Source organism: Cladophialophora carrionii (assembly GCF_000365165.1).
Source record: "Cladophialophora carrionii CBS 160.54 unplaced genomic scaffold supercont1.7, whole genome shotgun sequence".
NCBI classification, from domain to species: domain Eukaryota; kingdom Fungi; phylum Ascomycota; class Eurotiomycetes; order Chaetothyriales; family Herpotrichiellaceae; genus Cladophialophora; species Cladophialophora carrionii.
This window is the reverse complement of record NW_008481832.1, coordinates 174,334-196,028: the sequence shown is the minus strand read 5'-3', so window position 1 is coordinate 196,028 and position 21,695 is coordinate 174,334. Positions and strand designations below refer to the sequence as shown.

The following is a 21,695-nucleotide window of genomic DNA, read 5'->3' as shown; positions in this document are numbered from 1 at the left end:
GACAAAGATGCGTATTCTCGCTCTCGACTTTTCATGATAAACCCGACCACGACAACGGATCAAGTGATGACTCCTTGCGTTCCAGCGAACTGCAGCCGGGAGATCTCATCCAGCGCTTGCCCATGCCCTTGCCCTTGCCCCGTGTGGGCTGTTTCCTCGTATTCTGTAGGAAGTGCCAGCCATGACGCGGCACAACAGCCATTGTTCTCCATTGTGAAAGTCTTTGCTCCGCGCCTCATCATCTAATAACGCCGCCAACTCCTGCCCATCCTAGGACGAACCCACTCAGAGCCTCTGTAGTCAATCCTCCGCCGAACCAAATCTCCCGCCATGCGCCCGTCCCTGGATTCCGACCCGGCTTCCCCTTCTCATTCAGTCCTCTACTTCCGGCACTCCCGGCAAAGTATCTCTGCGGTGTGCCCTTGGCGAGGAGGAAGTAGAATAATAATGAGATCAATGTGTTGGAGACGAGATAGAAGGCGAAGCCGTAGAGGGATTCAAGGCCCAGGATGCCGGCGGCGATGCCTAGAAGAAGACCGGATATAGAGCGGATATTGGAGAGAACCTAGCATGTCACAGATATTAGGACGGCTTCCCCGGGGTGGAATTGCACGTAAACTGGATTCACATACGCGGGTGTTGTGTTGAATGGATTCAGGGACGAGGGGATCCAGGAGCAGGGAGAGTTCTTGCGGCGAGGCAGGCATGATGTATTTCGGGGTGGTGGTCTTGATTTGCAGACGAAGTGAAGTCACTGCCGGTGTCCTGGCCCCGTTAGTCGCAAGTCGCGGTGGATGTTCAGCAGCAGTATCACCTTGCTCTCTTTGCTACTCGGCTCCGGTGGGTCGGCAGCTGACCAGTAAGAACTGGCAAGGCTGTGTGAGCAGGCTGAGCTGGCTAGCCTCCTGTCCTCACCATCTCTGGGTCGGTTGGCACAGGTGCAACCGACGAAACCACGCGATGAAGGAGAAGCATTGGAGAAACCAAGTCTAATTTTGCTTTTGTTCAACTAACATGTTCACATCAAAGACTCGTATGTGGTATCGCTTATCTCATCACGCTATATCAAAACGTGAACTCGTGACTCCCGCACCAGTCAGCCGTTCTGCACGCAGAATGCCGACAAGGGAGTACTCGTTGTGCCGGCCGTGATAGGTACATTAGTAGAGTCGGACCACGTGCCACACTCAAAAGTGGACACCTGAGCGTGGTCTTCGCCAAAATGCCAGAATGAAGCAGCACATGACTAAATGACGGCACGATCAAGACCGGTAAGTGACCCCTTTCTTCCCTTCCTGCTCGTGAACCCAGCGATTGAGGGGAGATGCGTCCTCCGGGGGCCTATGTTCGGCATGCGCTTTCTCGGCCGTGTTGCTGGAGGATGTCGGCGTGGAGGATATTTCGCTTCCCTAGAGCTTGCCTTCTGCCTGGGCCTCCTTCACTTGTTCAAAAACCTGAGTACCGGTTAGCATCCAAGTTTCAGCTTGATCTTCTTCTGGCTTACCTTGAGCATCTTGTTTCGCGCACCCAAAGCATTGACGCCGCGAGCGTCGAGTCCTTTGTCATCCAGTTGGATGAGTTCTTCCCAGCTCAAGTCCTTGAGATTCTCGGTATATTTGTGCAACCTCAGTGACCGAAGCCACGCCGGAATGTCCTTCAGCAAGTTCACGTCGGTCGGGTCTTCAGGAGGTTTACTACTACCTCGCCTGCCCCTGGGCGACCGACCACGGTTGATCTCGGAGTGGTCAGACAGATAGCCTTCACCACTCGCGCCAAAAATTCCCGTCTGAGGAACCATGCCAGGCATGCCTGCACCCATCATGATTGGTGTCCCGTCATATGCGGCCAGGAATCCATTGTGCTGAGGAGAGGCAAAAGCGGTTTGTCCGAGGGGAGTCTGCAAGGGGAGACCAGGAGAGTTGGGTCGAGAGCGGCGTCCTTGAGCTGCAACGATCTGTTGCGCTTGAATCGCTGCCACCTGTTGAGCATTTAGGATCTGGCCATGATCGTTGACCATGATGGTATTGATGCCGGGAATGCCCGAAGCTGTGAGTCCAGGTGTCAATGGGGGTTGGGTTGGTGGCTGAGGCTCGTTAGACCTTGCACGTCTATACTTCTTGACGTCGTCCAAGGCAATGCGGTTGTTCACGGTGGACAGAGCCGCAAGCTTCATGGCTGTTGCGTTAGCTACCATTTCACTGTGGGACTGAGCCTGGCTGAAGTTGGGCACCATCGGGGTGTTGCTCAGGGAAGCCCAACTTTGATTTCCCACGTTGTACGGAGACAGAAGCGGGTATTCGCTCGACGCTGGGTCCGGCGCGGTCAAGGTAGTACTCTGGATGTTGCCACCTGTGTGTCCTAAGGGGCGTGGAGAACGAAGGGCGCCGGAGGATTGGGGTTGACTGAACTGACCCATTGGCTGTTGCAGTGATTGTTGACCGGATGAAGATTTGGGTCTAGAGATAGGAGGTTGGTGCGATTCTCCTCCGCCCTGACGCCAGCTCATGGCGTCAGTCTTTGACTCCCTTGGGGCAGATATCGTGGGCGCCACGAGTGAGCTACGGTCGCCAACTACTGTGCTGTTCCTGTTGGACGGCGGCTGATTTCCTGTATGCTGGGCATATTCCGCCTTTTGCTGCTGAATTGCAGCCACAGCATCTGGAAACATGGCGTGAATAGTCGACTGATCCAAACCCGAGTTGCGCTTGTTGCCTGCAGGAGACACCGGCGGACGAGTAAGTGATGTCCTGCGGTCCTCCACGTTCAACTTGGACATGGCGTCGCTGAGTCGGCTTGACATGGCATCCTTTTCGCCGAAATTCGCAGGAGATAAGACCCCAGAAATAGGATGGCTTTTCGACATCTGGTTCAAGACTTGGGCAAAGAAGCGCTGCTGCATTTGAGTGGTTTGCTGGATCAGGGCGTAGGTGGCAGCCGTGCGCTCAGCCTCACTGAGAACTCGAAACCATTGCTCAATTGCACTCAACTCATCTTTGAAATCCTGGTCCAGTGTTGCCGCAGCCATCTCTTCCAGCATGGTCTCGTATTGTTCAATGTCCTGAATCCATTGTTCGCCGAGTTTGCTCGAGTCATCCATGCTTCCTTGTTGAGACTGTTGGTTGTACAAGACTTCGGACGCGGGCCGGATGGAACGAGCCGACAGAGGAGAAGTGAAAGACATATCGGCAGAGGAACGGACAGGCTGGTTATGAGGGCCGGATGTGCCGATAGTCCTAGAGCTGGGAGGGCGCAGTGAGGTCTTGGACGCCTCTGGTGTGCTGTTCCTGTTGCCGATGATGTTGCTTGCCATTGTGGGCTTGTGTCGAGGCGCGTCTTCGGGTCGTGTACCACAAAGTACGATGACGGGCGGAGGGGAGGGGTTGAGTGGGCGAAGATTTCGGGTCGGTCACACAGACGGGTCTAGTAAATCATTGGAGGTCGATTGGGAAGCTTGATGTGACAGTCTGTCGTACAGCAGTCGATTGGATCCAGTCCAAGGCAACAACGGAGGGCGAGGGGGAAAGGAATGTCGAGAACGCGCTTCTCACGAACCGAAGATCCGCGCAGCAACTTCGAAGCAGAACGTGGAGCAGAGCGCTCTTTGGTGTGAGGAGGCGGTACGGTTGGTCGACGTGTCTCAGACACGACGACGACGTGAGCCGAACAGGATTAAACTACTGTAATAGACGCGTGGTATGTAAGCAGGCGATGGCGAGCACCGGAAACAAGGCAGATAAATCGAGATCCGTCAAAAGAATACACCCCCTAACAGGCGAATAGAGGCTCAGAGCAGGGGAATGATCAGGAGAATTAAAAGTGAACTTGGAAAAGTCGGGAGCTGAAATAAGACCAGGTGAAAATTACCTTAGACACGGCCACCACAGCTCGAGCGTGTAAAGTGCCCGGTTGGTACGGGCGTGTGGGACCCTGACCTTTAGAGAGCCGACAAGGTTTGTCCGAAATACACTGATGCAACCGTGTGCAATAGAGGCGCCGAGGCGTCGCAGGCAAACAGTGGCTTGACTAGAGAGTTGATTGCTTGATGCCCGGCAGCTCCTGAGCCGAAAGCCTGGAGGAGCTGAACCAAGAGCGTTTCGTTTCCACATCCCAGCCATTGAGCGCCTGGACCCCCGAAATAGGCACTCGCTACATGCCCCCAGTAAGCCAGCCGAGGGAATGTCTGAGGACCGCTCAGAGCCTCGTATGGGCCCACCACCAACCAAAATAATGCCGTGCACTCCGGATCCTTGCGCCACACTGTGGCGCTCTTGTTATATGTGCGTCGACCGAGAGGCAATGCTGCGAGTTCTGGTAAACCTACTCCGTACACTTCAACATAGTCGTTCAGCTGGTTCATTGTTACCAACAGAAATTGTTTGTATGCAGGAAGATGACCATTTGCTGTGCTCATCCGCGTTCTCACAAGCAAACGGTAGAACCACAGGTGAGATGCAAGCAATGGAATTGTCTACCTTGGCCTCCTTCGAATTTGGTATCCATTTGGAACTCGAAGATATCTTTTGTCCAACAGCCTGGACACATGCCACTAGTCCGAGACATATACCCAGCGATCCCGATCCACACATAGATACAGCGTAATCCGAGTGTTGGAGGCAGGTAAGTTCCTGTACTCCGTATGCCTGGCCGTCCAACACGTCCATGACGGTCCGAAGGTCTGATTTCATTCATACTGGAGACACCATAACATATCCTACAGCGGCTCGAGTGAAGTGGAAGACCATAGCTCCCCATCCGGGTGGTGTGTTGTGCATTGAGTCCTCCTTCCATATTGTACACAATTTCTCATGGCGAGCAGGGATAAGGCCTTCTGGATTTATCTCCCTGGTAGTTGACCTGATTGCATAATGGCCGCATTTTGCTCTTGGAACCTTGCTCCTAACCTCTCGGATCCCTTCAGGAACTTGTCGACGCATCGCATCACGCATCCTTCTTCTCTTGAGACCAGCGATTTGGTGGTAAAGTCGTTCACGCAGTCATCGAAACAGCGTTGAACGAGGTTTGAGTATGTCTGCCATTTGCGATTGTTTTAGCACTCTTGGCCCACTGGCGCGCCTTGCACTTCGACGTGTCTGCGGGTCACTCACCTTCATAAACTCCTTGAGTTGCTTCGCTTCCATACGAGCATTGAGCTCTCGTTGCTCTGCGGGTGTGAGACTGCGGAGAAATCAGTGAGCTTGCGGACTGGCACTTGGAATATTGAACCAACCCGTCCATGATGAGATAGAAGATCAGATGGCGTAGCACCTAGGTAGTTCTGGCTTCAATAATTCCGTGGTTGACGGGTATTTCGAGGATTATCCTGCAGGACGACCACGCGAGCAAAGCGCGAGACTTCGGCAAACCTGCTTGCTTCTAACTAGGTACCGCCTTTTCATTTCTGCCTCTCACCGGCTGCTTTGGTTTCTCAATATTGGACCTGCGCCTCATTGCTCGGCCATCCCATGCATCTCTTTCTCATCCGCCATGGTGAGACCGAACACAACGTGGCTGGTCTTCTTGCTGGTGTTTCTGATTCCAGGTTGACAAACCACGGTGTGCTGCAAACTCAGCGACTCGGACGCTACCTCACATCCCACCGCAACTTGAGATTCACCCAAATTTACGCCTCGGATTTGCAGCGAGCCTTTATGACCGCCAACGAGCTACAAAGGCAGCAGGCGCTACGGTACCCCGTCGGCCAAGTACCTGTAGTGGTCCAACTCGAACTGCTCAGAGAACAGGACTTTGGGTCTTTAGAGCTCGTGCCGTGGTCGTCGAGGAGGGCGCAAAATACCTTGAACCCCAGCGTACCTGGTCCCACAGATCCATCATTTCGACCACAGGAAACAGCGGGGGCTATGTCGGATAGGGCTGAAGCGTTCCTGGCTGATTTCATCCTTCCTCTCTTTGCCGCCGCCACTGATACTTCAAGTCCTGCCCAGGAATGTGTGGCCGTTGTGTCTCACGGACTTTTTCTGTCTGTATTGTGGCAAACGCTTCTGCGCAAATTCGATGCTGGTCGCGTGGTCCTCGGCCCAAATATCGAGGTTCCAAGCTACAGTCGACCTCTGGAGTATTTACCATCATGGGCTAACACCGGATTTCTAGAGGTTACCATTGATAGTCGAATAGATGACATTGCTGCGGCCATCTCCGGGCCTGTCATGAAGGATCAGGTCCTGTCACCTCTCAGCGGTTTCTCGATGACGGTTCACAGTGTCAACAACAAAGACCATCTGCTCGATCTCAAGCGTGCACGTGGGGGATTGGGATCCGTTGCTTATGATGCTAAGCAGCGGAGCCTTGATGGGTTTTTCCAGCGACCGAAGTAAACCTGGCCTATGACTACCACGGACCAACTCCACCGAGTAATCTCTCAACGAAGGCTTGTTTCCTGCAGACTTGGAGTTTTATTTTCTGCCGACTCCCTTTTCGACATTCTGTCCTCTCGGTCAAGACATGAAGATCTGCTGCTCCGGAAAGAACCATCTGACAGATGTTCTAGCTCGCTATCTGCAGCCCAGAGATCATCAGACAAACCCCCGGCCTACAAAGGTTTAGCACTCTACTAGATGCTGATCTTTGGTCCTAGAGAGGTCGATACAGGGCTACAATATCAAGACTGGAAGGGAAACAAACTAGTGGAATGCGAACTTGGTCAGCAGCCAGCAGATTGCGAGGTCAATCTGCTGGATTCATCCGCCACGATCGTGGGTCCGTTAGGCCCAACTACAACATGTCCAATCGGCCAACGAACAGTCTGGCTTCTGGTAGAATCGGTATGTCTTGTTCGTGTCCTGCACACTTTCTTCTGCAACGCTTGATGAAGCCCAATTTCACACAGACCTGTTCTGAAACTCTTTGTGGAAACGACATAATATGTACCAACTGCTGTCTGATCTTGCTTTCATCCGGCACCCTTCAGGATCTCTCGGTCTCCATGAGGCTGACAATGCAACTTCACAGGGGGGCAATCAAGCGACCTTTTCTGGAAATGCCTGCAGTCGGTTATCTCATGGCCACGTGCAAGTCATCCTTCAAGCCATGGGGCCCCACAGACGAGGATTCAGACATCGTGTCACGGGTGGCGAGGCTACTGCCCAGCACGCGGTGTGCCGAGCTGCGATGTCCAGCATCGGGCGCATGTTGAGGTCGATGAAATTCTGGGATCGAGAGAAGAGCGCAAGTTTACTCCGTACTTTAATGGGTACAAGTACTCGTACGTACTTGTAGATAATGTAGGTTGCAAGTTGCAACCACCTGGTGGAACAGGTGGTCATCCAACTCGGACAGGCGGACGCCTTGGCGTAAAGTGATTGGTTGAGACGACGCGTGGTCGTCGCTAAATTTGGCGGCGGCATCTGCTGATCAGGGGGTCTCTTGGGGGCTCATGTGGTTCAGGTGGCTCCAGGGGTCTTCCTTCTGACCAATTTAAAGACATCTTTCTTTTCCTGATTGTACATAGTACACCGTCTTGCCCAAGAGTCCTGCGAGAGATTGTCTCCCTGTCGACATCAGGACTGGTCGTCGAATCGGCGCAGACACCTCGGTTTCGATTCCCTGCTGAGACGCGCCAATCCCTGCAACTCGACAGCGACGCTCGGCGCGTCAGAAGGCAACGACCAGGCCTCCTTCGGAAGGCTGCCGATTCCATGTTGCGGTCAATGATTGACCTACTACCGTACAGTCGGTCATGGGACAGTCTTAGAAAATTTCTTACTTTGTCCTTCCAAATTGCGGAGGTATCGCCATACTTCTACAGGATTCTCAAGCAGAATACGAGTAAGCTCACTAAGATTACACGGACCGCTTAAACATTAATGGCCGAGGAGCTTATCCCTTCAAGGTTCAACGGGTGCGAAACAGATTGTTGCTCATATGATCGAGGCCTGTCCCAGATCCAACTCCCTTCGACCAACGGGCAGGGAGACAATCGAAACCCCCCACCAACGCCAACCTGATCTGCTTGCTCAAGCCAGTGATTCAGCGACCTCGAACGCCTGATGCGTACCAATTGGCGCAATGCAAATATTCAGCACAAAAAAAGGTGCGTAACGCTAGACTCAAGCTCTCATTCGACCCGATCCGACGTCGGGTTGGAACGCTCAACGCTGGGTATCAATCAATTCTCACTCAAAATCTCAAACATAACTGTGTGCTCGGATCAGAGTCCGAGTGGCGTCAAGACGACGTCTGTCTTGCCTTCGTCCCGCACTCATTGTGTACGGCTCGTTTTGATACTGAAGAGACTGTGCTCGATGTGCACGCACGCTAGCTGGTGGGGACGCTGAAGGTGCTCGCGGCAATTCTGTGGCACTGACCACTGGTCTTCTTCTGTGGGCCCGTGCAGGAAGCACAGTCTGAGCTGGGAGTAACTGTGTTCTCTTGAATTGAGCATCGGTGATGATCCGCCGGGCATGCATCCACTTCATGAGGCCAAAATCTGTCCTTACCGTGGCGAGCTGTTGGCCTTTCCGGAAATGATCATGCACCATATGTGACAGCATGGTGTTCCATGCGAAAGCAGGATCGTCTTCGGGGCGGTTGACATATTTGCTGTCACATAGGAAACAGGCGGCCGTGGTCGGCAGCTCGTGGCCCCGAAAGTGTGAAAACACATGCATCTTAAAGTGGACGATGTCGGCGAACACCCTGTCGCAGTCGAGTATCTGGAACGGACAAAGTAGGTCGGCATCCTCCTGGTATCGGAACGGCACGGTCAACACCCCATCTTGTGATTCCAGCATGTACCCCTCTCCCAGTATGCTACTGGCCATATCGGTGTCCGCCGAGGATCCTGCAGAAGAGTCGGACGAAGTACCGCGTGTCAACGGTGGTACCGCATCTGTGGTGTTTGTGGTGGCTTGCGTGGAGGCCATGGATGCGTCATCGTCTTCCTGGACGACCTGCACTGCAGAGGCCGATCTGGAACTTGTGCTCCTGGCGTACATCAAGTCGAGAGCCCTGCGACCCTCTCGCCTCCGTGTCGCTGTGGCAGAGATTGCGAGCTGAACGGATGGCACAGAATCGGGTTGCGACGCCGTTGCGGCTCGATTGTTGTCCGTGGAGGAGCCTCGACACAAAGCGGAGCAAGCCTGCACTCCCATCAGCATCCAGCAACCCGCAAAACGATCTAGATCTCAGCAAGCGACCTACCAAAATCATGGCGATGTCGACCTGGAGTGTCGACGTCGAAAATCACGCTATCGATAAGCCCGAACGGGCGGATTGCGGGGTCGTCCCTCGTTCCGGGGAAGCGACTGTTATCCAACAGGCCACGTCGGCTGACCCTCCCGAGAAGATGCAACAGAGGCAGACCAGATCGAGAGATTACTGCTCTCTCGCTGTCTGATGCAAGCGGGGCGCAGGAAGAGATGGGTTGCATGAACTCGACAACCGCAGATCCGCACGCCAGCTCGGAGCCTCAATGGGTCTTCCTTGGAGACTTCTGTGACTTGCAATAGCGACCACTGACAAGCACGTAGAGGCATGCAGACCGACGTGTCAGCTGCTGGCCAGCGCACCGGTCTGCATTGCCGGCCAGTCGGCTTGATCGGCGCAAAGCTACATGCACGACCGATTGCTCATCCACCTTGATAGGGTTCGCCAGGACAGTCATGACAATACCAAGGGATGAGCGGGTCTCTGTTGCAATTTCCAAGACCAATCTCGACAATCGTCCTGACAACAATCCAGCAGGTAGCTGCAATGCTCAAGTGGAAGACAAGTCATACGCGCCGTTGTCGGTCCGGTCGAGTCTGTTACTTGGTCGTGGAACGAAAATAAACCGGTTACATATACAAGACCCGTTCATCGGGCAGGTCCAGTACCGATATGTGACGAACAATACAGCGTTTATGGTCCCTTCTGCCGGTTGCTAATCTCACCAGACTCCCGACGCGCCGAAGTGAACGATGAATTTCAGAAGTTCCGTAATCTCCCACTACACCACCAGAGGCTGGCTCCGAGATGCGTTGAATGATCCACTTCAGCCCAAGAAAGCCTTTGCACTGGCATCCGCCTCAAGCACAATGCCGACAATCTCATTCCACATCTTGTCACCAAACTGTTTGCCCTCGTCCGTGGTCAACATCGGCCCAACCTCGAAGACGCGATTATTCTTCCACATCTCGCCGTGAACCTCGTCGCCAAGCTCTAGTGCCGTTGCGTATGTGTTAGCGCCGTCTTCGGCTGCGCGGGCAAAGGTGGTCTGCAGCACCCAGCTGACAAGCTGAATGAGTGGATTGCCCTTTCCAACCTCACGGCTCAGATCGCTCTTGCATAGGCCGGGGCAATTGGTATGGATGATGACCTTGGGCTTGCCGTCGAGCCCCCTTATGGCGGGCGAGGCTGCCAAATGACGCACGGCGTACTCGAGCACGAGCTTGGATCTGGAGTATTGTCCTGACCCACCGGACACACCGCCTGGAAAGTTCTTTTGTTGGCTTAGGTCCTCCAGAGGCTTCTCGCTGGCCATGAACGCCTTCATCTCGTCTGGTTGGATGATCCAGGCGGTGCCCGAAGAGATGAATGTCAGATGAGGCTTGTATTTTGCATTTCTTCCCGAGTCTGCTGAGGCGATGAGAAGTGGCAGGATGAGGAGACCGAGGAGGAAGGTGCTCAGGGTGTTCACCTGCAGGGTCTCTTCCCAGCCATCACTGCTTTGAATGTAGGTTGTGTTCATCATTCCAGCGTTAAGGATGGCGCCGTCGATGCCTCCTGGGAATTTTGCTTTCAGCTCATTTGCAAATTTTTGAACACCGGCGAACGAGCTCATGACGAGGACCATCGGAATGATCTCGGTATGTTTCGCATCGGCAGCCCCCGGGTGGTTCGACTTTGCCCATTCTTCGATCTGCTCCTTCGCTGCCTGACCTTTGCTTTCGTTGCGCGCTGTGATGATGAGTCTGTCTGCATTGAGGCCCACGAACTTTTTGGCGGCTTCGAAGCCTAGGCCAGATGTCGCGCCAGTCAAGAGAATGGTCCTGCCGGCGAATGACTCGGTGGCTGGCTTAGGGGGGTTCCGTCTCTGGTCAAGCATACGCTGCAAACCAAAGACCGACATTTTGGAGACGTGACTGAAGCCGAGGTTGTGATAAGTATTGTCTTTGATGTCCTAGTCGTGGGGGACGTGGTGTTGGATCACTCCGAACTGTGGACGGGACATGTACAGAGGGAAGCGGTGTGCTAGGGTGATCATAAATACTCTCCTCTGGCCCAGGTACCTGGTTTCATCGCTGTCGGACTGATGTTGTTCCGCGCTTCTGCGGCAATTAGGAGAGGTTGACAGATGAGAAGGAACAACTAAACACGCCGAGTCTCTACTGTTGACGGCTATTGCCCACTCGGGAGAAAGCTTACCACGAACATGGATGAGAGCCTATTCGCCACAGCGGGCCAGTGTGATAATATAAGCAAGCAAACCACTCCGTACATTCAGACACGTCGGGTATTGGGTGCACGTACTATTGCGTAGGTGGTCGGCGACCATGTTGAGTCGCGTTGTATATGCTTGCCACCTACTCTTTTGTCAGCGGTTCGACGGCAGATTTGGCCAATCAAGGGAGCGCGGCATTGGAAAAACTGCTTTCCCGCCCGGCATTTTCACACATACTGGGTACAGGGGGCCTTCGCGGCTGGGTATTGATAGCCGAAGTCGCTTCCACGCCGTCGCCAGAACATGTGACACCTGATACTACGCCACCCAAGGGTCCAGCTTGAGGCGAGTTACAGTACACGGTGGACCGACACTGTGACTTCGGTCGCCAGCACAATTCCTAGCCATGTACGCAGTAGAGAATGAGGCAGCGGCTACTGCGACTTGGCTCTTTGTGGCTCTGTATCGAGACAGTCTCGGTGCTGTATACGAGGGTGCTAGTGCCGCGCGGCTGTCTACGGCGGATCTTTTTGCTCGTTATGCGCACAAATCAGTCGCATCGACTCGTCATTTCCTCGTCTTTACTGTAGGAAGCAAAATGTCAATTACAGTTTCCTGGCTCAGATGATATTGTGGCTACAAGGTAGCTGCCATGGTTGCAACTGACACCAATCGCTCCTTAGTCGCTACTCGAATCTTCCTCGTGCCTCACCGATAACAAAAGCGCGCGCGCAATTCGACCTTCTGTAACTTTTGCTCGGGGAGGGGGCGTTTACTACCTCTCGGTTTGAGACGATGGAGCACCTCTCATTGAACGAACCTCCTGCACACCCTTCTTCGCCACGGAGACAGGGCCAGGTACAACAGCACCCACACCAGCAGCAGCAGCAGCAGCAGCAGCAAAATGCAGTATTTCCAGGCCCGTCGGCGCCTCAAGGCGCCCCTCAGCTGCCCCCGCAGATGTTCACCACGGCGGCTCAATTGCTCGATCTAACAGATAGTACGTTCGAGGGAGACCTCTTCAAATCCATGGAGGAGAACAAAGGCCCCCGCCCGTCTAACGCGTGTTTTCCCGTAGAGAAACTTCTCCTCGTCCTTCGTGACGGGCGTAAAATCTTTGGCGTCCTCCGCAGCTGGGACCAGTTCGCCAACCTCGTCCTCACCGAGACCAGAGAGCGGTACTTTGTGACGGCGCCGCCCTCGGTCTCGACCTCGACGAATCCGCACACCGACAGCACGATCACGCCTTCCGAGTCGCAACAACACGCGCGAAATCTATACTGCGATATCCCGCGCGGGACGTTTTTGGTCAGAGGCGAGAACGTGCTCCTGCTGGGCGAGGTGGATCTCGACAAGGATGACGACCCGCCGCCAGGTTATGAGGAGGGAGATGTGGAGGAGGTGTTTCGCTTGCAGAAGGAGGCCGAACAGGAGAGGAAGCGGAGAGATAAGGCGAGGGGAAAGAGAACCGCGTGGAGGGATCCAGAGGGGAGTGGGGAGGTGCTTTTCTGAGACTTTTTCCGAACTGTTGACAGAAGATGGTCTGGAACGGACGCTTTTGTGACATCGGGACGTCCATTGCAAACACGTGGAGGTTGTTGCACCACGCCAAATATCGACTTATTCATAGAGCGGCGAGAGAGCTGCAAAGGGGGGAAGGAAAGAAACCAGCAAAGCAGGTAAGAGCAGAATATTGTGAAATGCTCTTCTGGTTCACTCAAGGCCAGTTGAATGTCATGGCATGGCAGGGCATCCATTGCCGACTTCGATCATTCTACAGTGCCGGCCATCTTCCTACGTGTGTTTTTGCCTGTCTCGGGCTTCTGACCGACGAGTAGAACAAACCCATCAGCTAACTGGCTGAATGACGCGGTATGGTCTTTTGCGTGAGATGCGCCACTTGGATCAATCGTTCCTGTGTCCTTGTATCGTTGGGGCGGTGGTGAGACCACTTCTTGTCTGCACTCCAGCTCACATACACACACACGCTCACACTCACGTCATGGCCCGTTTCCGTCTTCATCTCCTCTTCAACTGCTCTCCAATCTGGCCAGCCAGTTCACCACCATCATGGCCTGCGTGAGGGCGACTTTTTCCCCGAACCGCACGCCATCCCACGAATTCGCCTGGACGGTGGCGTTCCACATGCCCAGCACCTCGACGTCGTTGTCCTCGGCGACCTGGCGGAGCTGACGGTCAAAGTCCCAGATCTCCTGGTTGCCCTTGCGGCCGCGGATCTCGGTGTGGCCGCTGGCTGGCGGGCCGATCCACAGCATGGGCATCTTGCGGTGGGACTGGTCTGCCAGGGCGAGGAACTCTTGCAGGCTCGACACTGCCGCTTCCGCGTTGACGGTCGTGGGCGAGAGGGCGAGGATCACGGGCACGGGGTGGTAGTTTGATCGCTTCTCGCGGGGCGTGAGAGCCTTGAACTTGTCGATCGCCGATGGGGGGGCCGGCGACGAGGTCACGCGGAGGAAGGCATGCGGAGTGCGGGCGCCGCAGAGGTAGGGGGTTTCAATCTTGCCCTTGCGGGCCGCGGAGACGGCGGTGGTGGTGCCGAGGTCGTCGCTGGATTTGACGAGGTGGGTGGCGCAGCTGGTCGACATGAATTGGTTGTCGCAGCTGCATTGGCGGCGGGTGTGCTGGTCCATTTCCCACGTCTTGACGGCGCCGTGGCTCAGATCTCGACGCAGCAGGATGCTCAGCCCCGTGTAGATGGCTTGCAGGCTGTCGTCGCCGACGAAGATCACGGCAGAGAAGCGTTCCAGGATCATGCAGATCTCCTCGACTGAATACCAGCGGTAGTGGCAGCCTAAAGGTAACAAGTCAGATGATTGAGTGAAGGAGATTGGCGGCCCGGGACTGCGGACCTCTGGGAAAGTATGGTGCGTCAAACCCGATTCGGCCTCCGCTTGACATGGCTTCAAGAAGATCTTTGCGGCGGGGACAGTAGCCGTCGTGCGAGACTTGCGACGCATCGTGACCGAGAGGCGCGTAGAGATCTGCCATGCGGATGTTGCACTCAGAGTAGCCTTGGAAGTCATTGAAGAAGCTGCAGTGACTCGGAGTTAGTTGTTTTCAAGTAGGCCCTGTGACTTGACCGTTGCAGAGGAGACTCACTTGTTCAGATCTGAGGCCTGGTGAGGCACTTTGTCTGACTGCCCTGTCAGTGACCAGTGGCCGTGGATCGGCAACAAGCACCACGTCAGGTACAGGATGAAGCACAACCACATCGAGGAGACGAGGTGGTACATGAACTTGGGGAAGTTGAGGTTGCGAATATGGTTGTTCCAGGCCTCTGCCGCTGTCCAGGCCACTTGGGTGGGCATGGGTGGTTGCTGAGGGTTGCGAGCTCGACGAAGGTCGTCGTCGCGCTTCGCAGCGGCTTCGACTGGACGTTGCACAACTGGAGTCCGAGTCATGGTGATTGCCTGAAGATGAAGGTTGTCGTCGTGTGTTTCGGTGTCGATCTGAGATTTCGGGTCCGAGGTCGTGCTGGAATATGGAGGGAGAGGTGGCTCAGAAACACCCTGGGAGATGTTGTCGTCGTCGTGAGACTCAGGAATGTCCGAAAACTTCTCAGCCAAGGTCATTTCCGCAGAGTGAATCCGTGGCTTTCCGCTGGATGCCATGGTTGAACGCGACGACTAAGCGACCACAGCGTCGATGAACAAAGCCTGCAAACGCGCCGGGTGGAAGGTGATGATAAAGCGGAGACCGTTGTTGAAAGATGATGTCGCCCGTCAGGTTTGACGACAATCAAATCACAAGAGCGCGGTTTCTCTCGCTCGAACAATCAAGCCATTCGTACCTACAAGCCTGTTGTTCCGCTTTCTGAGGAAGGAACTGTTCTGTTTGTTTGCTGTGTTGAAATCTGCCTCGTGACATTCCCATCCATTCACTTTCAGCTCTTCAGCCTCGTCCGTCAGCCTCGCCTACCAGGCTCGCCTTGCAAATGAAAGCCAGAACCGCTGGGCAATGGCCCTTCGCTGGGTGCTTGCTCATGTCCTCCTGCCAATTTCCCCTCGACGTGCTGTTCAGTGACTTCCTGTCTGACTCCATGAGCGTCACTGGGACACTGAAGGTCCAGGTATTTCAAGGCGTGGACGACGAGAAACTGGAACGGGACATTTCTCCATCAAGGTATTTGAGCACCACACCACATCGTGTAGTAGACTGTGTGCACATCTGGTATCATCCTTTGGATCTTCAGCATTATCCGAGCAGCCTCCTGCGAGTAGGTCGTCGTGAGGTGGTAACAACATATACCATGCTGGCCCACGTCTGTACTCACCAAGGGACAGTAACATGGAGAAGCCTGTTGTATCGCTCTGGATCTTCAAGGCTCTCAGAGATTGTTAGGCAATTGGAAGATCCGTACAAGGCCACGACCAGAGCTCAGGAGAAGATCACGGTATGACAACGACAGCACCTAAGAGGACAACAACGGCGCTCGAGACGCTTCAGGCTGCTCAGCCGCTGAGCAAGCGTACAACGCTGCTGTTTGAACGGGAAGATGGCTCCGGGATCGTTAATCACGACGATCGTCTCCGAGGGGGTGTCTGCTTCCAAACAAGACCTTCTTGCCCGACCATCTTGGGGGCTTCGGCCCTACGATCGAACATCATCCGCAATCGCATTGGTGGAGCATTTGCGGCCAACGATAATATATAACAGTCGCAGCACTCCGGCATCTTGTTACCTGAACATGTCGGGTCCGGAGCGCCAAGTATCGAGTCGGAACTTTGGTGCATTGCTGTGTGATGAGAACCAGACTCAAGAGGCACTTCGCATTGAAGACGGCCACCGTGGAATATGAGTGGCAGGACGAAGGATGACAACAAAAGCGGAGAGTTCGGCGGTCGTTCGGAACACAGAAGGATCGCCCGCGAGCAACAGCAAGCTCGAGCCTCGTCGGCCGGAATGACGCTGATGGGGGGACCATGGGGCTTTCACACCGACGCCCGGAGCAAAGGGGAAAGCTAGAAAGGCTGGAGCGCAGGAAGGCTGACGCTGCCCCCCAAAGGACCAGGGAGGCCAGTGCCCAGTCAGTCCCTAGGGCCGAGACCCAATCACGTCGGGGCCATTCACTCCACCGTCCGGTGGCTCTCTGGTGAAGCGGCGGTGGGCTCGTGTCCCTTGGCCCTTGTCCCTCTTTTGCCCTCCACGGTTTGCGGGCAGTTGCTCACACGCACGAGTCACAAAGTCGTCCGTCACTCGCAGCTTCAGCTTTTCCTTTCCCCGGCTGTGCTACGTGTGTTGCACAGCACCGAATCTTCCTGACTTCTACACCAGCTTGGGCGCTCCCTTTGAGGACTGAGCTCCTACTTCCAGAACCATCTCGTTCGAGTTCACTGGCGAGCATCCGGCGTCATTGAGTCCTTGAGCCTGCCTCGGCACCCTTCAGTCGGAGAACATCGGACCTGATATCCACACGACTTTGCGGCTTGCAGTTTCGAGTCACCGTCGCTGCTCTTCATACTCTCGCTGCACGCCTTCAAGTTGTTCGTCCCTACTGAAGCAGGCCGCAAGGCCTGAACTTCATTCAACATGGCGTGGAAACCTTCCGAGAAGCTCGTCCAAACCATTGCTCACTATGCGAGCTTTCCGCCGACTGGAGTCAGTCTGCGACAGATGGTGCAGTTTGGAGACAAGCCTTCAGCCGGTACGTCGACGGCGAACTCATCACGAGACAATTAATACTGACTACCCGTCAGGGACCCTGTTTCGTGCCTCGCAGTTTCTCTCCGAAGAGCTTCCAGTTCGTCTGGCGCACAGAGTCGAAGAGCTCCGCAAACTACCAGATGGCCTCAATGACATGCCCTCGATTAAAAAGGTCAGAGACTGGTATGCCCAGTCCTTCGAAGAGATCACAACCCTTCCGCGACCCAACCTAGACTCTACCACCCGGGACCGCCTCTTAAATCCTCCCAAAAAACAAAGCACAAAACTCTCCGCCACTACACGGAATCCGAGTCTCAAAGACGACGGCAATGGCAAGAGTAGCATGAATTCACGACGTTACTTTGCTGCCCTGGATGACGGCAAGGAATGGCCGCCAGTCCTGTCCGAGTACAACCGCAAGTTCGCTCGAACTCTCGAGATGATCAAGAGAAGACACGACCCCGTCGTCACGACCGTGGCTCAAGGCATCAATGAGTGGAAGCGGAAACAACAACGAATGCAAATCGACTCCTCGATCCAATCCTTCCTCGACCGGTTCTACATGTCTCGCATTGGTATCCGAATGCTTATTGGGCAACACATTGCGTTGACAGACCAGACCACCAACAAACATCCAAATTATGTGGGCATCATCTGTACAAAGACCAATGTCCGAGAACTAGCAGAGGAGGCGATCGAGAATGCCAGGTTCGTGTGTGAGGATCACTACGGCCTGTTCGATGCCCCGAAAGTTCAGCTCTTCTGTCCTCCGCACCTGAACTTTATGTACGTTCCGGGTCACTTGTCACACATGCTGTTCGAAACGCTGAAGAACTCGCTTCGAGCTGTCGTTGAGACACACGGTGCGGAAAAGGACGAATTTCCCGTGACCAAAGTGATCGTTGCCGAGGGAAAGGAAGACATCACCATCAAAATCAGCGACGAAGGAGGCGGGATTCCACGATCGGCCATTCCTCTCGTCTGGACATATATGTACACTACTGTCGACACCACACCAGAGCTGGACCCGGGTTTTAACGCTAGTGACTTTAAGGCGCCGATGGCTGGATTTGGGTACGGGTTGCCACTTTCACGGTTGTATGCACGGTACTTCGGAGGGGATCTTAAGCTGATCTCCATGGAAGGGTTCGTTCCTTGCCTCCCCCCAGGTCGGAGCCTTTGCTAACACTGCGTCTAGATATGGTACGGACGTCTACCTGCACCTCAACCGGCTCTCTTCTTCTGCAGAGCCTCTCCAATAACAATCAGCAGTCATGAGGGACAACCGCGGGTCCCAAGGATTGGCGCTGAAGGGCACTAGCAACGCTGATGAGCGCAAACGCATTCCAAGCATCAGCAGTGGACGTCTAGCCGCAGTACGTTCACGATTGCGGAGTGGGGAGGTGTCGGAGCGAAAGCAGGTGGGCGACACCGAAAGTATGATCAACGAGGAGCCCAGCGTCGTGCAACCTGGGGGGGCGAGTCAGTGGCTGGAATGAGCAACGGCCGTCATGGCCAAGTGGCCCCAAAATAACATACGATATTCCATATGGCGCCAAACAGAGCAATAAGATAGCATGTTTACTGGCATGGAATGGACGTGCCCCTTGTTTCTCAGTGTCTCGCTTGCGACCGAGTTCGCCGTCCTCTCCACCAGCGTGTCGCAATGCTGACCTGGACGTGTTCCACAGAAGCTGCCACCAACTGACATCGTGTGTTGACGACGGTCAAGGAGTACATCAGTGTCATCATCATCGATCCTCGGTCGTGACTGGAGAGACGCGTCTCTCCACGCATACGATCGCTGGACGTACACGACGTCCGCCGGAAGCTCATAATCCCAGCCACTCAAACAGCAGAGAATGTCTCCCGTGCAACATATACTCCCCAACAATCAGCCGCAGGCGGGCTCCGCGACATCTTTGCCCATGCCTAACACTCCCTCAACCCTGTCCCCTTGGCTACCTAGGTAGGTTTCCCACGCCATGAGCAAAGGTGGCGGCGATCTTGGTAGCGAGAGTCATTTAGAAGACGTGCCTCTTTCCTAGTTTCAGATCATGTCCGCGATCGTTATATGTCCCGTCACAATCATATGCCATTCTCGCTCAGGAGATGTTCCGTACCGACTACTCTGTACCTACGAAGTCCCGGTAAATCCGATGGCGAGTCAGGTGCTCCGTAGCCGAGTATCCCACCGAGTCATGGCAGCCTCGCCGCTTTCCCGTGAGGTTCATTCTTGGCAGGTTTGCCGCAAACACCACCACTGCGTATATTGAATTGACGACAATGTAATTACAGAGAATGCGATGAAACAAGGCACATTGCAGGCACAACCTGCTCCCGTCGGCAGGCAACCCGGGAGACGGAAATGAGTAGCCAGCCAAGAATGACCAGCGGACTTTACCCACATCGACGAGCGTTCTGTGATTGAATGACTTGATTTACCTCCACGGTCAAGGGTATTGAGGTTTCTGCCGGGATTCTCGAGGTTTCACCAGTGCATAAAACTCGCCTTGGATTACATTATGCACTGACACGTCGCCCTTCGGCTGAAATGTCCATGTTCGGCAACTCGATCGGATTGATTGACCACTTCTCCCTGAACGGACTCGTCTCAGGGCTGTGGTCCGGCATCCAGCCCTACACCAGCACAGCAGTTGCCTGGCTCAAAGCAGGATCAGTCAGACCCACTCAGCTCATTCCCAGGTCGACCGCCACGACCGCCCCCTGTTTCTGTGGTCGGGCTGTTCTGCGGTGCCTCCTGGGAATACGTCAGCGGGTCGATTACAGTACCCACTGACCCTCACACAGTTGTGAAGCAACGATGGCGTGAATGTTTTGCTACAGGACCATCAGACCTCCCCGGTAGCTATTTATCGAGTTTAACGTTTTCAATGTCAAGTTCGACTCATTCCGGGCATCCAGAATCTGCCGAACGGGGGTTGCCAGAACCAGCCCGGCTATCTATGTATTTGCAAGAGAGTCTTCCGAGACGCGTCCTTCGCTTCACTCTTTCTCTCCTCCTTTCTTTTCGAAGTCCAGATCTCCTGTCATCACTTTCCTTCTATCACACTTGCCAAAGCACCAAGAGCTTTCGCCCGAGTCCACGACTCGTATATCGTCTATCCTCCTCACTGAGGGACCGATCCATCGACACCTATTCCTACACACATGCGGCACGACTACCAGAACCTGCAGGATGATGAGTCCGCTAGAAGATCCGACCGCCACATTCAGAGAAGGACACGCATGATCGTCTCGGGCGAAAAACAGCTCCCCCTGGCTCTCCTCTCCCCTCCCTCACATCTCGTCATCACGCTCTGTGTTTACTCGTACGACCACATCTTCCATCTCTCTCCCTCACCGTCATCCTAGATTAACTGTGGTTTTTCCCCCCCCCCTCCAAAAGTCCGGTTCTGGCGGCCGTTCTTTCGACGCCATGAGTTTCACCTGGTCTTTTCCCGACAGCCATCGGATCAGTTCTTCACTCACTCATCCGTAGCGGTGCTGGTATAGCGAGAACGGCTCGAAATCCAACAAGGACAGCGGCCTGTCAGGAGATGTTCGTGAGTGGGTGGGGGGGTATCGTGCCTGCCGTTCAATGAACGGTGAGTCTTCACGCCCTCATCGTCTCCAAAACGTATTGGGCGTGAACGTGCCTCTTGCTAGCTAACGAAAGTCGAGACGTGCATGGAGTTCATGTGGCGCAAGACGCACCGGGCACTTCTCCGTGGCCGGCGCATCGCATCGACAGTTCTCTAGCAAAATACAATCACACAGAGCATTGTGCGCATCGACCGCAAAAACAGGGTACGACGCAAAAGGACATGAACGCCGGTCATCGTGACATGGCGCGTCCGTTGAGATGTGACTGGGAAGGTTAGGCACCCGACAATCGGCCAGACAGCGCCAACCCAGGGGTAGGTGTTCATGGATCCGTAACCCCCCCACCCTGTGGTAAAGTACCATATTGTCTACGTAGGCCTCTGTAACTTAAGGTATATAGGTCAGGTCTGCCCCCCGGGCCCAGGCCCCTCTGTGATGAATTCATCATGATCATGTCCCCCCCCGAAAAGAGTCACAGAGAACGTGTTCCTGTCTTTGGCTGCCGATACGAGTTACTCGACCGATACCCCTGGCGAGCAATTGGGCATTGATCTGCCACCAAGCCTGAACGCCAAAGGGGTAAAAACTGATCGATCCCGGAACCGGGTGCAGCGAGCAAGTGCGCGAATATAGACGTGACCCCATTTATCGGTGGTGTGGCGTGTGGCGTATTGGCCCTATCTCGCCCATGCGCAATATCAGGTATTGTTCTGCCGTACCTCCGTATAACGCGAGAAAATTCCCCAGAGTGAGGCTCTTCACCTCTACTGTACTCCGTACACGGGGACATTCCTAAAGGCCGACGCACAACTACTACTGTACAATGTGCTGCGGCGAAATCCAAGGTCTAAACGGAAGTCACAAGGCCAGGAAGGAAGACTCGTCGTTCACGAACATGACATCGCACACACACACACACACACACCGCTGTCGTTGCAGTCTAAATGGAAGTCACAAGGCCAGGAAGACTCGTTGTTGACGATCACGACATCGCATACCGCACACACACACACACACACACACACACACACACACCGCTGTCGTCGCA

General features: G+C 54.5%; 10 protein-coding genes across 10 annotated transcripts; 4 read left to right on the top strand and 6 right to left on the bottom strand.

Annotated features, from left to right (window-relative positions):
- Window positions 1–238: 238 nt before the first annotated feature.
- Window positions 239–707, bottom strand: G647_08161 (uncharacterized protein; the record flags this gene model as incomplete). The annotated part of the gene is made up of 2 exons (XM_008732473.1): window positions 239–565; window positions 633–707. The coding sequence occupies 2 exons, from the start codon at window positions 705–707 to the stop codon at window positions 239–241; spliced, it is 402 nt and encodes a 133-aa protein (XP_008730695.1).
- Window positions 708–1,409: 702 nt separating this feature from the next.
- Window positions 1,410–3,310, bottom strand: G647_08160 (uncharacterized protein; the record flags this gene model as incomplete). Its single annotated transcript, XM_008732472.1, has 2 exons — window positions 1,410–1,454; window positions 1,505–3,310. 2 exons carry the CDS (start codon window positions 3,308–3,310, stop codon window positions 1,410–1,412), a joined length of 1,851 nt encoding a protein of 616 aa, XP_008730694.1.
- Window positions 3,311–4,834: 1,524 nt separating this feature from the next.
- G647_08159 (mitochondrial import inner membrane translocase subunit tim9) lies at window positions 4,835–5,138 on the bottom strand (the record flags this gene model as incomplete). Its single annotated transcript, XM_008732471.1, has 2 exons — window positions 4,835–5,029; window positions 5,106–5,138. The coding sequence occupies 2 exons, from the start codon at window positions 5,136–5,138 to the stop codon at window positions 4,835–4,837; spliced, it is 228 nt and encodes a 75-aa protein (XP_008730693.1).
- A 324-nt stretch (window positions 5,139–5,462) lies between these two features.
- On the top strand, window positions 5,463–6,332 carry G647_08158 (uncharacterized protein; the record flags this gene model as incomplete). Its single annotated transcript, XM_008732470.1, has 1 exon — window positions 5,463–6,332. One exon carries the CDS (start codon window positions 5,463–5,465, stop codon window positions 6,330–6,332), a length of 870 nt encoding a protein of 289 aa, XP_008730692.1.
- Window positions 6,333–8,141: 1,809 nt separating this feature from the next.
- G647_08157 (uncharacterized protein) lies at window positions 8,142–8,951 on the bottom strand (the record flags this gene model as incomplete). Its single annotated transcript, XM_008732469.1, has 1 exon — window positions 8,142–8,951. The coding sequence occupies one exon, from the start codon at window positions 8,949–8,951 to the stop codon at window positions 8,142–8,144; it is 810 nt and encodes a 269-aa protein (XP_008730691.1).
- Window positions 8,952–9,988: 1,037 nt separating this feature from the next.
- On the bottom strand, window positions 9,989–11,065 carry G647_08156 (uncharacterized protein; the record flags this gene model as incomplete). Its single annotated transcript, XM_008732468.1, has 1 exon — window positions 9,989–11,065. The coding sequence occupies one exon, from the start codon at window positions 11,063–11,065 to the stop codon at window positions 9,989–9,991; it is 1,077 nt and encodes a 358-aa protein (XP_008730690.1).
- A 1,107-nt stretch (window positions 11,066–12,172) lies between these two features.
- G647_08155 (uncharacterized protein) lies at window positions 12,173–12,889 on the top strand (the record flags this gene model as incomplete). Its single annotated transcript, XM_008732467.1, has 2 exons — window positions 12,173–12,377; window positions 12,456–12,889. 2 exons carry the CDS (start codon window positions 12,173–12,175, stop codon window positions 12,887–12,889), a joined length of 639 nt encoding a protein of 212 aa, XP_008730689.1.
- A 518-nt stretch (window positions 12,890–13,407) lies between these two features.
- Window positions 13,408–15,009, bottom strand: G647_08154 (uncharacterized protein; the record flags this gene model as incomplete). Its single annotated transcript, XM_008732466.1, has 3 exons — window positions 13,408–14,189; window positions 14,248–14,429; window positions 14,498–15,009. The coding sequence occupies 3 exons, from the start codon at window positions 15,007–15,009 to the stop codon at window positions 13,408–13,410; spliced, it is 1,476 nt and encodes a 491-aa protein (XP_008730688.1).
- Window positions 15,010–16,927: 1,918 nt separating this feature from the next.
- G647_08153 (uncharacterized protein) lies at window positions 16,928–18,303 on the top strand (the record flags this gene model as incomplete). Its single annotated transcript, XM_008732465.1, has 3 exons — window positions 16,928–17,042; window positions 17,095–18,187; window positions 18,240–18,303. The coding sequence occupies 3 exons, from the start codon at window positions 16,928–16,930 to the stop codon at window positions 18,301–18,303; spliced, it is 1,272 nt and encodes a 423-aa protein (XP_008730687.1).
- Window positions 18,304–18,315: 12 nt separating this feature from the next.
- Window positions 18,316–18,540, top strand: G647_08152 (uncharacterized protein; the record flags this gene model as incomplete). Its single annotated transcript, XM_008732464.1, has 1 exon — window positions 18,316–18,540. The coding sequence occupies one exon, from the start codon at window positions 18,316–18,318 to the stop codon at window positions 18,538–18,540; it is 225 nt and encodes a 74-aa protein (XP_008730686.1).
- Window positions 18,541–21,695: the final 3,155 nt, after the last annotated feature.